Source organism: Eubalaena glacialis, chromosome 5, assembly GCF_028564815.1.
Source record: "Eubalaena glacialis isolate mEubGla1 chromosome 5, mEubGla1.1.hap2.+ XY, whole genome shotgun sequence".
In the NCBI taxonomy this organism is placed as follows: Eukaryota; Metazoa; Chordata; class Mammalia; order Artiodactyla; family Balaenidae; genus Eubalaena; species Eubalaena glacialis.
Genome location: NC_083720.1, coordinates 73,386,065 through 73,401,763, shown reverse-complemented (window position 1 = coordinate 73,401,763; position 15,699 = coordinate 73,386,065). Strand labels below are relative to the sequence as shown.

At 38.4% G+C, this 15,699-nt stretch overlaps 1 protein-coding gene across 1 annotated transcript in view; it reads left to right on the top strand.

Moving 5' to 3' along the window:
• The window catches only part of TXK (TXK tyrosine kinase), a 50,909-nt gene extending 35,343 nt beyond the window's left edge, over positions 1-15,566 (top strand). Inside the window, exons 10-14 of the mRNA XM_061191375.1 lie at positions 5,862-6,078; positions 8,608-8,672; positions 10,841-10,959; positions 12,664-12,821; positions 15,498-15,566. Coding sequence (XP_061047358.1) covers positions 5,862-6,078; positions 8,608-8,672; positions 10,841-10,959; positions 12,664-12,821; positions 15,498-15,566 — 628 coding nt within the window. The remainder of the gene's footprint in view (positions 1-5,861; positions 6,079-8,607; positions 8,673-10,840; positions 10,960-12,663; positions 12,822-15,497) is intronic.
• Positions 15,567-15,699: the final 133 nt, after the last annotated feature.

Here is a 15,699-nt window from a genome sequence, read left to right as displayed (position 1 = left end):
CTGGTGGCGCAGTGGTTGAGAATCTGCCTGCCAATGCAGGGGACACGGGTTCGAGCCCTGGTCTGGGAAGATCCCACATGCCGCAGAGCAACTAAGCCCGTGAGCCACAACTACTGAGGCTGCGTGTCTGGAGCCTGTGCTCCGCAACGGGAGGGGCCGTGACAGTGAGAGGCCCGTGCACCGCGATGAAGAGTGGCCCCTACTCACCGCAACTGGAGAAAGCCCTTGCACAGAAACGAAGACCCAACACAGCCAAAAATAAATAAATAAATAAATAAATAAATTTATTAAAAAAAAAAAATATATATATATATGCACCCAACATAGGAGCACCTCAATACATACGGCAACTGCTAACAGCTATAAAAGAGGAAATCAACAGTAACACAATAATAGTGGGGGACTTTAACACCTCACTTTCACCAATAGACAGATCATCCAAACAGAAAATTAATAAGGAAACACAAGCTTTAAATGACACAATAACCAGATAGATTTAATTGATATTTATAGGACATTCCATCCAAAAACAGCAGATTACACTTTCTTCTCAAGTGCACACGGAACATTCTCCAGGATAGATCACATCTCGGGTCACAAATCAAGCCTCAGTAAATTTAAGAAAATTGAAATCATATCAAGCATCTCTTCTGACCACAATGCTATGAGATTAGAAATCAATTACAGGGAAAAAAAGTAAAAAACACAAACACATGGAGGCTAAACAATTCTTTACTAAATAACCAAGAGATCACTGAAGAAATCAAAGAGGAAAAAAAAAAAATACCTAGAGACAAATAACAACGAAAACACGACGATCCAAAACATATGGGATGCAGCAAAAGCAGTTCTAAGAGGGAAGTTTATAGCAATACAAGCCTACCTCAAGAAACAAGAAAAATCTCAAATAAACAATCTAACCTTACACCAAAAGGAACTAGAGAAAGAAGAACAAACAAAACCCAAAGTTAGCAGAAGGAAAGAAATCATAAAGATCAGAGCAGAAATAAATGAAATAGAAACAAAGAAAACAATAGCAAAGATCAATAAAACTAAATGCTGGTTCTTTGAGAAGATAAACAAAATTGATAAACCATTAACCAGACTCATCAAGAAAAAGAGGGAGAGGACTCAAATCAATAAAATTAGAAATGAAAAAGGAGAAGTTACAACAGACACTGCAGAAATATAAAGCATCCTAAGAGACTACTACAAGCAACTCTATGCCAATAAAATGGACAACCTGGAAGAAATGGACAAATTCTTAGAAAGGTATAACCTTCCAAGACTGAACCAGGAAGAAATAGAAAATATGAACAGACCAATCCCAAGTAATGAAATTGAAACTGTGATTGAAAATCTTCCAACAAACAAAAGTCCAGGACCAGATGGCTTCACAGGTGAATTCTATCAAATATTTAGAGAAGAGCTAACACCCATCCTTCTCAAACTCTTCCAAAAAATTGCAGAGGAAGGAATACTCCAAAACTCATTGTATGAGGCCACCATCACCCTGATACCAAAACCAGACAAAGATACTACAAAAAAAGAAAATTACAGGCCAATATCACTGATGAATATAGATGCGAAAATCCTCAACAAAATACTAGCAAACAGAATCCAACAACACATTAAAAGGATCATACACCATGATCAAGTGGGATTTATCCCAGGGATGCAAGGATTCTTCAATATATGCAAATCAATCCATGTGATACACCATATTAACAAATTGAAGAATAAAAACCATATGATCATCTCAATAGATGCAGAAAAAGCTTTTGACAAAATTCAACACCCATTTATGATAAAAACTCTCCAGAGAGTGGGCATAGAGGGAACCTACCTCAACATAATAAAGGCCATATCTGACAAACCCACAGCAAACATCATTCTCAGTGGTGAAAAGCTGAAAGCATTTCCTCTAAGATCAGGAACAAGACAAGGATGTCCACTCTCGCCACTATTATTCAACATAGTTTTGGAAGTCCTAGCCATGGCAATCAGAGAAGAAAAAGAAATAAAAGGAATACCAATTGGAAAAGAAGAAGTAAAAGTGTCACTGTTTGCAGATGACATGATACTATACATAGAGAATCCTAAAGATGCCGCCAGAAAACTACCAGAGGTAATCAATGAATTTGGTAAAGTTGCAGGATACAAAATTAATGCACAGAAATCTCTTGAATTCCTATACACTAATGATGAAAAATCTGAAAGAGAAATTAAGGAAACACTCCCATTTACCATTGCAACAAAAAGAAGAAAATACCTAGGAATAAACCTACCTAGGGAGACAAAAGACCTGTATGCAGAAAACTATAAGACACTGATGAAAGAAATTAAGGATGATACCAACAGATGGAGAGATATACCATGTTCTTGGATTGGAAGAATCAGCATTGTGAAAATGACTATACTACCCAAAGCAATCTACATATTCAATGCAATCCCTATCAAATTACCAATGGCATTTTTTACAGAACTAGAACAAAAAATCTTAAAATTTGTATGGAGACACAAAAGACCCCAAATAGCCAAAGCAGTCTTGAGGGAAAAAAACGGAGCTGGAGGAATCAGACTCCCTCACTTCAGATTATACTACAAAGCTACAGTAATCAAGACAATATGGTACTGGCACAAAAACAGAAATATAGATCAATGGAACGAGATAGAAAGCCCAGAGATAAACCCACGCACCTATGGTCAACTAATCTATGACAAAGGAGGCAAGGATATACAATGGAGAAAAGACAGTCCTTTCAATAAGTGGTGCTGGGAAAACTGGACAGCTACATGTAAAAGAATGAAATTAGAACACTCCCTAACACCATACACAAAAATAAACTCAAAATGGATAGAGACCTAAATGTAAGACCGGACACTATAAAACTCTTAGAGGAAAACATAGGAAGAACACTCTTTGACATAAATCACAGCAAGATCTTTTTTGATCCACCTCCTAGAGTAATGGAAATAAAAACAAAAATAAACAAATGGGACCTAATGAAACTTAAAAGCTTTTGCACAGCAAAGGAAACTACAAACAAGATGAAAAGACAACCCTTAGAATGGGAGAAAATAATTGCAAATGAATCAACGGACAAAGGATTAATCTCCAAAATACATAAACAGCTCATGCAGCTCAATATTAAAAAAACAAACAACCCAATCCAAAAATGGGCAGAAGACCTAAATAGACATTTCTCCAAAGAAGACATACAGATGGCCAAGAAGCACATGAAAAGCTGCTCAACATCACTAATTATTAGAGAAATGCAAATCAAAACTACAATGAGGTATCACCTCACACCAGTTAGAATGGGCATCATCAGAAAATCTACAAACAACAAATGCTGGAGAGGGTGTGGAGAAAAGGGAACCCTCTTGCACTGTTGGTGGGAATGTAAATTGATACAGGCACTATGGAGAACAGTATGGAGCTTCCTTAAAAACTAAAAATAGAATTACCATATGACCCAGCAATCCCACTACTGGGCATATACCCTGAGAAAACCGTAATTCAAAAAGACGCATGCACCCCAATGTTCATTGCAGCACTATTTACAATAGCCAGGTCATGGAAGCAACCTAAATGCCCTTCGACAGACGAATGGGTAAAGAAGATGTGGTACATATATACAATGGAATATTACTCAGCCATAAAAAGGAATGAAATTTAGTCATTTGTAGAGACGTGGATGAATCTAGAGACTGTCATAGAGAGTGAAGTAAGTGAGAAAGAGAAAAACAAATATTGTATATTAACGCATATATTTGGAACCTAGAAAAATGGTACAGATGATCCTGTTTGCAGGGCAGAAATTGAGACACAGACGTAGAGAACAAATGTATGGACACCAAGGGGGGAAAGCAGCTGGGTGTGTGTGTGTGTGTGTGTGTGATGAATTGGGAGATTGGGACTGACATGTGTACACTGATGTGTATAAAATGGATGACTAATAAGAACCTGCTGTATAAAAAAAAAAATAAATTTTTAAAAAAGAAAAAAAAAGACCCCAATTTTATACATGATAAAAAGGAAATTTTGAAAACTTATGTAATTTGCCCACAGTTCCTCAACAAAACATTGGTAGTGTCTAATTGTAATCAAAACTGTGAACTGTATGGGTACCAAGTCCATACTCTTAGCTAACATAATAATCAACAGATATTTATTGGGCAACTACTATATGCCAGATCTTATAGTAGGGGCCATAACTGTTAACCAAAATTGTTGTCATTCCATGTACGTTTTCCAGTGCACTAGCAGAGTAACTTCAAATCTCTACTGTGTTCTTAATTACTATATTTTGGAATATAGCCTAAATTGGGGGCCTGTACTCATGGTGTTTCCAGAGTACCTGCTAAAAGATTATTTAGGAAAATGAAAGAAAACCAGTCTTTTTTTCAGCCCATAAATTTCTACTAAAATTAAAATTTTTTTCTTTATATTTTTACCATGGTTTATACTTTTTATAATACGTTCACATACATTATCTCATTTAATATTCACTAGAAGAAAGAAGGACAGGTTTTATTATCCTTATTTTACATGTGAAAAAACTGAGGCTTAGAAATTTTAAATAAGTTGCTCCTGGTCATGCATCAATAGGAGATAAAGCAACTTGAATTCAGCTCTTTTGTTTAGGAGCATGACATTTTCTTTAAATTATTATAACACTGCATTGCTTTTAAAGGATCCTTTATTTTAGTTGATCAACTATGGGTTTGTGTCTCTGGATGTAGCTTATTAGTAGCAGTGCATATAGAAAAATATGTGAACTAATTACATTTATAATAGTAAAAATATATAAGTAATTCTAATTTCCCTAAAAACTGAATACTATAGTCGAGAAGAAACAATAAACTTTTGAAGTATAAATGACTAAAAAGATTATTTTAGGGGGCTTCCCTGGTGGCGCAGTGGTTAAGAATCCGCCTGCCAATGCAGGGGACACGGGTTCGAGCCCTGGCCGGGAAGATCCCACATGCCGCGGAGCATCTAAGCCCATGCGCCACAACTACTGAGCCTGCGCTCTAGAGCCCGTGTGCCACAACTACTGAGCCTGCACTCTAGAGCCCGCGAGCCACAACTAGTGAAGCCCGCGAGCCACAACTACTGAAGCCAGGGCGCCTAGAGCCCGTGCTGTGCAACAAGAGAAGCCACCGCAATGAGAAGCCCACGCACCGCAACGAAGAGTAGCCCCTGCTTGCCACAACTAGAGAAAGCCCGCGCGCAGCAACGAAGACCCAACACAGCCAAAAATAAATTAAAAAAAAAATTATTTTAGTGTGTGTACTTTAACAGGCAGTATTTGAGGACTTGTTTGTGTGTGTGTGTCTGTGTGTGTGTGATTACTAAATACAGAGAAGGGTTTCACGTTGGTAAATGTTTTTCAGTCTTCAACTTAATCTAAAAATTTCCTTTAAATGCCTTTATTCTTTAGAATTTAATATTCTTTTTAATGCGCATCAATCACTCTTTCCTCCCTCCTGTCTGTCCAGAATTTTTTGTCTAAGCAGCTGCAGTTGGGGAGGTTGAAACTGAAGGAACAGGAACTGGGCAAGGAGCAGCAGTACTGAGGAAGCAAAAGGCTTACAAAATGGAAAAGAGAAAAGCAGAACATGGGGCGTGTACTATTCTGTATGTACAGTGACTTAGGAAGTACTGCGTAAACTCTCAACCCCACTTTCTCAGCGCATAAAGTAGGAAGGAAACTGTTCTACTTTCTCTGTGGTTGGGTTAATTTTAATCATAGCTTGATGATGAACATTATATGGAGCTGGTAAATATCACCAGTTGATTTCAAACACTTCAGAATGCAAAAACGACTCGGGTCTGTGTTTTTCTTCAACAGGAAGTTATCTCATTCAAGGCTCGTTCAGCTTTATGGAGTGTGTATACAGCAGAAGCCTCTTTATATTGTGACGGAGTTTATGGAAAATGGCTGCCTGCTTAACTATCTCAGAGAGAGGAAAGGAAAACTTAGGAAGGAGATGCTACTGAGTGCATGTCAAGATATCTGTGAAGGAATGGAGTATCTGGAGAGAAACTGCTTTATCCACAGGGATTTAGTAAGTACGGTGCAAATTTGCTGATTATGTATATATTATACTTGTATTCAGAAGGACATCATAAGTTAGGACTTTCAATACTTTGAATAATGCATTCTTTGACTTAATTTTTAAACATTTTCCTATTTGTGTAACCTGTTGGGAAATGTAGCTTTATTTTTAATTGCTCATTGATGCTGGAGCCAAGTAAGGTGTTACTCTAAATACGCCTTGAAGTAATTAATCACCACACTAATCAACTAACTAAAAATAATTTACTTTTCTTTCCTCTTCCCCCTCTCTTCTTCCTTCTCTTCCTTCTATCTTTCTTTCTTTCAACCAATAATCAAATATGTATTGAGTGCCTATATATGCCACGCACTCTGCCAGGTGCTGGGTACAATGCTGAAGAACCCCAGTGGGTCTCACCCAGGGGTGAAACTGCCTCAGGTGGAGGTGGTTAGGTTCTTGCAGTATCACAGCAGCACTACTGGCATTGGGAAGGAGTCAAAATGCTAAACCATTCTGTTGCATAATGCTCAGAACAGCTCTCCAAACAAACAAAGAAGATTGAAGCTTGACTTGCCCCCAAAGCAAATAGCTCTGCTTCCCTGCCTTGCTACCTCCCCTTGAAAAACATTTTCTATCTGCTCCATATTTATTCATGATATTCATACTATTCCTTCTATGTCCTTCCATGTCTCATTTCTAAGTTCCCAAATTAAATCCAATGAGAATTTGAGAATTTCTGAGAAATCCCTGATACTGTCATCTAGAGGTAATCCTGAACTTCCATCAGCCATCACCAGGGTGACCATATTATTTATCATTCAAGCTGGAATATTTTGGGGAGAGAAAGGAGGCATAATTTCATTGGCCCTAGCACACCATTGCTTGCCCTACACATGACTTAGAACTGTCAGAGCATTTATTATTTACTACTTCCTATGATAGTTGTTTACACAAATATTAGACTCTAAACTCCTTGACATCAAGGCGTAGACTTCTGAGCTGCAGTTCAGCATCATGAGAATACAAGTTGCCAAGCAATGGCTCTCAAACTTAGCTGTACATTAGAATCACCTGGGAGGTTTAAAAACATCACAGTACCCAGCCCATACCCCTGACCAATGAAATCAGAATCTCTGTGGGTAGAATCTAGTCCTCAGCATTTTTGGAAAATTTCCCTGGTGAGTCCACTGTGCAGTCAAGATGGAGAACCCTGCTCAAGAGCTAGTTGAAATCTCGCTTTTGTTTCTTACTAGCCATGTGACCTTGAGTAAGATAGTTAACTAGTAAAGTGGTATTAATTATAGCACCTCCCACATATGGACTTATTGGGAGGATTACATGAATTAATATGTGTAAGCACTTAAAACAGTGTCTGGCAAATAGAAAAGCTCAGCAATGCTCGACCATTGTTTTGCGTGCCTCATGGCACATTCCCCAGGGTCCAGCCCAAAGTAGCCATTGAGCACATTTTTGAATGTATGGATCTGGCATCAATTCCACCTAACTCACTTTCCTGGTCTCTGCAGTTTGTCCTTCCTGATAAGGATTAGAATTCAAAATTCAGTCAGATGACAGTTCTGGTCATTCTATTTGCTCCAGGTGGCTTCCTGCAGACCCTCCTAGTCTTGGTTCCTTCCTTGATTGCTTTCCTTTGAGTTCTGTTTTCTCCACCCACATGCCACTTAAAATATATTAGCCAGCTATGAGTCTTTTCTCAGTCGAGGGTTTGCCTTTTGGTTTAGCTTTGAGATCATTTGCTGGCACTTGTCAACATCTTCCAAACTGGCTCCTTCTGGCTCTCCATTTCAAGTATTTTGCTTTTGTTTTTGAACTAACTGAACCACAAATTAGCTCAAAAGAGAAAAATTCTATCAAACCATTGGCCTACATGAGGCTAAATAACCACGTCAATGATTTTCCTGACTAAGCTGACTGAAAATGGATTGTTTTGGCATCAAATAGATTGTTTCTGAATTATATAGTACTATATTTAGTTCACTGTGGTAATTTAATAAATATGAAAATATTGTAAAGAGTTATGTTCAATGAAATGTAAGTTTTAAAATACAATTTCTTTGTTTTTATTAGCAATCATATATAATGAGTATCCCAAAGATATATAATGACAATCTGTTATTTTTCATGCATGTTGGACTTTCCTCTTTTTATTTATGAAGATAAAATTTTAAATACACACTATCTTTTATACCAAGATGCATAGTTTATTATCTCTTAGATTGAGTTAATCCTGATACTTATCAAGGATACTTCTTGAGAAAGATTACACATTTTAAAAAGGAAAAGTGTTAAAATTTCTTTTCATCTTTTTGTCATTTCTTCGAAAAGTCATTAAAATCCATCACACGAGGGCAGATACATTAAATCATATATAGCATCGATAGGTGTCACCATGAAATAACATGGCTGTTCACACAGAGAGGTAGTGCTGGGGCCCAAAGAAACTAAGGAAAAGGAGAGTAGAAACTCTGGAAAGAGAAACTTTGTATTCACACGTGGGTTCTTTTCTTCTCCCTATAGGCCGCGAGGAATTGTTTGGTCAGTTCTACAAGTATAGTAAAAATTTCGGACTTTGGAATGACAAGGTACATGATATTCTTTTTGGTTTGTTTACTCACGGGAGGGAATCTTACATTAGTCTACAGACAAATTGAAGATGTTCTTGGCTTTGCTTTTCTTTCTCTGAGGGCAGTGTTGATGTGGTTGTATGGCCTGCTGACCCACTTTGAACTTTAGGACATGCACCAGTGTTCGCTGTGAGGGAAATGGAGGCTGTGGGCTACTCTTCTGATCTTCTTTCAGGCGGTTATTAATAAAGCTATGTCATATCTTAAAATTCAAAAGAATTTCTCAGTCTACTTGTCATATATATAAGGTTAAGAAAAAAGCTTTCCTTGTATATGTATATTTCTGAAATAGAGAAAGAATAAATTTGTTTTCTCAGCTCTGATTTTTCTGTCATCATCATGCATTTCTCTTATCAAGTGGAGTAGCTGACTCTAAGCCTACAGCACAAGAGTGTGGATCATCTGACCTTATTTTCAGCAACTCAGTGCAGTTTACATTTTGCATCTCCTTTCCTTCAGGTTGCTAGAAATTTCATCCCAGTGATTTCACGGTTTCTCCCTGATGCTCTTCAGGGTCACAATCCAAATTCTGTGTGTCTCATGGGGCCACATACTGGAGATGGCCTGTCTGGTCCCTGTTGTTATCCATTGACACTGGCTTCCTTACAGCCGCCATCCTCCTCTTTTGTCTTTGGCTGGCCATCCACACAGGTGGCCACTGACTCATCTTGAATTTCTGTCTGTAAGATTCCTTCACACATTGACACTGGCTTCCTTACAGCCACCATCCTCCTCTTTTGTCTTTGGCTGGCCGTCCACACAGGTGGCCGCTGACTCATCTTGAATTTCTGCCTGTAAGATTCCTTCATGTCTGATATTCGCCATGACTAGAGCTCTCCATGTGGCTAAGGCCCCATCTGCCTTGGCACACCCATAGCCATTTGTCCTCTGGAATCTTTCTGTGTTTCCCAGGGCTTGGCCTGGGAAAGAGGACACAGGTTCTGTTTTGCTCTTGAATCCCACCAACCGACTGTAGGGCAGTGGGGTCTTCTTTCGCTGCAATGTGACCAGGGCAGCCCTCATAGGGTGCAGGGTACAGGACCCTACCTCAGCCACCCGCTAGTGTCTAATACTCTTTCCCTTTCTTTCGAATCTCTCCCACACCCCCAGCACAAGGGATATTTTTGTAGCAGAATGGATGGTGGTGGTAGTGAGATATCATTTGTATTCATGAGCCATTCTCCCAGATATTTTGTTCATAACTCAGTCCTTCTCCTTCTCTGGAAAGTCTAGACTTTTGAAACTCAAAAGCTATAAAAAAAAATGGCTCTTTTCCTTTTGTTTTCTGTTATTCATTCTTTCCTCTAGTAGAATGACCTCTGGCTCAATAAAGGACTTAAAGGTGCGGTGAGGTAAGGTATGTGGGAAACAAGTGGGTGTGTGGGGAAGCATTAATAAATATATTAATTTTATATTTAATATATATAGTATATATAGTATACTATATATATATATAGTATTTCAAAAATACTATATTGCATACTCAAGGAGCTACATAGCACACGTTAGCTATCCTCTCTTTTCTCCAGATTCCCACACTTGGATGTTACTGTGTATGATTTTCAAAAAACAGAGAGGGTTTAATTTTGTTGTGTTGTTATTTTTTTTAAAGGAGATGATAGTTGTTCCTGATTTATTTCCATTTGAATAAAGGCATTAGAGATTTTACACACCAAATGTATTACGTTCAAATACTTTTATTTTTCCCCTTCTCTGTCCTGCAAAAATTATATGTATATAGAAAGAAAATAAGGCATCAAACTTCAAATTTATTCTTTCACATATATTTATCTTTTTTAAAAAATAACCTTGGTTGTTAGTGCATTCAGCATGCTTCTTTGCAGAATTAAGAATTTATCATAACTAATCAGTGGCGCATGTTTTAGACTGAAGAATTGCTATGGTTTTCTGAGATCCAAATACAATAAACGCAATTGAGGCTTGGTTTAAGGAGGAAACTCTATAAGGGCTACTTTCTCACTTTGATAGCAAGAAGAGAAGGTATACTGAACCTTTCTGTGGTAAAATACTTTGTATTTTAGAAATCAGAGTTAACTAAAAGGATTTGAAGTAAACTGAACTTAGAGGTAATTAACACAATGTGCTCTGAAATCTGATGGCCCTAGGTACGTTTTGGATGATGAATATATCAGTTCTTCTGGAGCCAAGTTCCCAGTCAAGTGGTCCCCTCCTGAAGTTTTCCATTTCAATAAGTATAGCAGCAAATCTGATGTGTGGTCATTTGGTGAGTGAATTTGATGTTCATTTGTTGGAGCTTGATTTAATAAAGTAGAGATTGCTCTTTTTAAAAAAAAATTATTTATTTATTTTTTATTGGAGTATATTTGCTTTACCATATTGTGTTAGTTTATACTGTACAGCAAAGTGAATCAGCTATATGTATACATATATGCCCTCTTTTTTGGATTTCCTTCTCATTTAGGTCACCAGAGAGCACTGAGTAGAGTTCCCTGTGCTATACAGTAGGTTCTCATAAAATAGAGATTGCTCTTTTAACTTTGATTTCTTAATGTGATGTAGCTAAAGGTCTTCTTATAACTGTGTTTCTGTCTTTGGTGTTCTAAACACATCAGGCTGTCTTTGGCAACTGGTGTCATACACCTTCTTACATTAAGTTTGCCTTTTGGATCTTTTCCTTTCCCACTGAGCACTTGCTGTAAAACCATAACAGAGTCTACTGATCTAGAAAACAAACTCAGCCAACTTTCCCACACCACAGAGACTTGCAAGAAAAACTGATCTTACGGCATCATTGAATCTTGAGTATAATTAATAAACTTCATTGTCTGACTTTGAGCGATGCCATCTCATTTACATTATCACCTTCCTATTTTGTGAAATTAGACATAGGCTTCCTTGGGATCTATCAATTGCTGTTTATATTGGGTAATGTTCTTCATTGAAAAAGAGATACTGTGGACCTGTCCCATGGAGTTTGTTCTTTGAGTTGACTTTCAAAAAATGGCAACAAATGTATAATAATCTATCTATTCTCTTTCACCTGTACCTTTCTGGGTGGCTTCTTGGCTTTGGAGAGACATCTGCACCCTCAAAGGGTGTGAATATTATTGCCCACAATAAGGTTAAGCTTGTATTGATCTCATTAGCTCTCCACTGACATGTGGTAGTCTTGGCAGGTGACATTATAAGCTCTACTGGAGAGCAGTTAAGTTGTGAGACCAGTGGATAACAACACAAGGATCTCATCAGGTGGTTGTAGAACATTTAGAACTCCTTGAGTTTTACTTGACCACTTGTCTTTCTTCCTCACTGTACAGTGAGCTTCTTGAGCACATAGACTGGTTTCAGTCTAAGAATCCTCTGGCTCTAGCATAGGCGTGGCCTCTGATCAATACCTAATACATATTTGTAGAATAAGTGAATAATTAAATGAACTCAAATTGGGAGCCTTGAAGGAGTTTCATCAATCAATCAATGATTTTTGAACACCTACTTATAAACAGAGCCCCTGCCAGATTTTCTGGGACTCTACCCAGCAGTCTTTCAGTGGCAAGATGGGAACGCATGCCATCTACTGGCTGGTAAACTCTTGACTTTAGCAGGCAGCAGGGGATCACACAATTCTGTCATTTCCTATGGAATGGCAAAGTTTCATTGATTTCAGGGTGTGGAGACATGAGCAGTACTTTGAAATGAAGATGCTGCCAGCATTTTTCTTCCAATAAGGAGGCAGTCATGACCAATGGAAAAGGAAAGGCATTGTTTTCACTTGGAATATATTCAGTTCATAGGCCTTTTCAAAAAGTAAGATGCACAGGATCTGCTTCCTAGATAGAACTGCTGTCATTCTGGATGATTGTAACTCAATGACTGCAGGAGGAAAATAATGGGTTGTAATTTGAAACAGCTGTTTCAGTTCCAAGTAACCATTTCTCTAACCTCTTATTTTCATGCATTTTATTTGCAGGAGTTTTGATGTGGGAAGTTTTTACAGAAGGAAAAATGCCTTTTGAAAATAAGTCAAATTTGCAAGTTGTGGAAGCGATTTCTAAAGGCTTCAGGCTGTACCGACCTCACCTGGCACCGATTTCCATATATGAAGTCATGTACAGCTGCTGGCATGAGGTGAGTGTCCCTTGCTTTCCTGCAAAGGTTGGCAGTTCCAGCATCTGAGAGTAGATCTGGTTATCACCCACATTACTCTAGGACTTCGTCATGGCAGGAAAAGGTGTCTATTTCTCGGTAATGACCCCTGAGAGCCAGAAGTACTTCCACTACAAAATCATTAATCCATTTTGTTTTTAACAATGGCCTTTCATCTGAGGAATTCAGTGCATTTTCTAAGTCTTATCTTGCTGAAGTTGGTTCCTGCAGAAACTCTCGATGTTACTAAAGCCTCAGTGATGTGACGTTTTACTCCTTTTAAGAACTGCTGCGTGGAAACTAAGGGTAGAATCAGGCTTGTTCAGTTTCCACATTGAAAGAGAAGGATGGTGTTTTTATTTACTTCACTCTAATTTGTCTTGCTTTTCCAAGGCTAAAAGTAATGGGTTTCATCTCTCCTATGGCACTCAAGACTCCTGATAGAGAGATTAAACGAGAATAGGAATGAAGGCAGAAAGTGTGCCAGGAACTTCTACTCGGAAAATTATCTCCTGGGAGGCCAGTTTCTCTTTTACTTGAAATGCCAAGCTTGATAATAAAGCCAGAGGGTTTATATCCCACCTCTGTCTTTTCTGGGCACTGACTCAACACACCAATCCCCTTCATCAGACTCCTCTGTGATTTTGACAGTTCTCTCTTTCCAGCTGACTGATTCAGCCCAGAAAAAACTACAGCTGGATGAGGATTTCCTCCTGGCTGAAAAAGAAATCACTTGACTCCCAATTCACAAACACTAAAAAATTCAATATTTCAAGAGTGACATGGTTGTTTCCATTCCAGAGAAGTATTAATTTTATAAAGATCCCCAGTGTTTGAAAATGCTTTGCATATGATTAACTGTTCTGCAAGGAATCTTGAAAGACATAAAAAATATTAAGTGAGCTGTTAGTAGCAAACAGATGTCTTAAGAGCATCTTTGCAATAACAATGTAAATAGCTTAGGAATATATATTGTATATTAAGCAATATACTTGTACATGCACATACAATATAATACTTATTGAGATTTTACATATCTGTGGAGAGGAGACAGAGAAAGGAGTAAATAAGATGCTGACAAGAGGATGAAGTAAACGAGGCACTTATGCACCTCTAGATTCAAATGTGATTATGTTAGCAGTGATACACTTGTTTCATAGGCTTTACTACCTGCACAACCTCAGCACCAGCAAAAAGCTCCACTATTTATTCTTGAAGTCTCAAGGAGGACTCTCATGTGTGCTCACATATCCTTCTGCTGTCCTTTAATTTTTAAATTTTATTTTTTAAAAATTTATTTTATTGAAGTATAGTTGATTTACGTTGTGTTAATTTCTGCTGTACAGCAAAGTGATTCCGTTATACATATATATACATTCTTTTTCATGTTGTTTTCCATTATGGCTTATCACAGGATATTGAATATAATTCCCTGTGCTATACAGTAGGACCTTGTTGTTTATCCATTCTATATATAATTGTTTGCATCTGCCAAACTCCCACTCCATCCCTCTGCCACCCCCTTCCCCCTTGGCAACTACAAGTCTGTTCTCTATGCCTGTGAGTCTGTTTCTGTTTCATAAATAAGCTCATTTGTGTCATATTTTAGATCCCACATATAAGTGATATCATATGGTATTTGTCTTTCTTTTTCTGACTTACTTCACTTAGTATGATAATCTCTAGGTCCATCCATGTTGCTGCAAATGACATTATTTCATTCTTTTTTATGGCTGAGTAGTATTCCATTGTATATATGTACCACATCTTCTTTATCCAGTCATCTGTCGATGGACATTTAGGTTGTTTCTTGCTCTCTCCTTTTATTGTTGCCTTCTGTTTACAAGCCACTAAGGGTGGTATCTCCCCACTAACCCTGCTGCCAGGGACCTCTGTGAGAATGTGGCTACCATGAGTAGTTCTATTTCCCATGGATTTCAAAGATGCCGTGGAGCTTCCTCTTGGAGCTAAAGTCAAACCACATCCCACTGTGAAGTAGGAAAAAGGCTCCAATCCTTGGTTTCATGGTTGGAGATTTTGTTGCCTGAGCCTTAAGACAGCACAGTCTGTGCTCCAAGACCTGCAAGTCCCTCATGAAAACATGCCTTTTGCTTTTTGACTAAAATCCATCTTTCTGACAGGGGGTCAGGTGTAGTGAATAATTGGGGCTGAGCTTGGGGGCTTGGGGCTCTAGAGGCCCCTCTCTCCCAGCTCTTCCTTTACTCTGTGTATCAAGTCATCCAAATAGATCTCTAGGGCAGTACTGTCCAATGGAACTTTCTGTGATGTTGGAAATGTGCTATGTCTGCACTATCCAATATGGTAGCCACACCTGGCTATTGAAGAATTGAGAAGTGGCTAAGTGTGACTGAGAACTGAATTTTAAAATGTATCTTCTTTTAAGTAATTTGAATTTAAATAGCCACATGTGGCTAGTGTTTGCAGCTCTAGCTATTTTACTTTTGGAGTGCTCTCTACCCTTATATTTTCACACGCATGCCTCGCTCAACTGCCATTCATGTCCTGCGTATCAGCCAAGATATCTTTCTCTTCCATTTGTGGTGAACCAGCCTGGATCCAGGTCCTGCCAGCAAGTTCCAGAGCTGGTGTCTGAGTGGGTCTTAAGCTGAGCTGACCACTTCTACTTCCCTTTTCCAGAAACCTAAAGGCCGCCCGACGTTTGCTGAGCTGCTGCAGGTTCTCACAGAGATTGCAGAAACCTGGTGACCTGAAGAGAATGCCAACCCTGAGGATCGTGGTGCACGATTGTCACAAAAGGAAACCCTGGGTGGGATCACTGATGGTGAATATCTTCCTTTAGAGTCGCTGACTCCTGGAAACAGTTCAAAGATCACAGGCT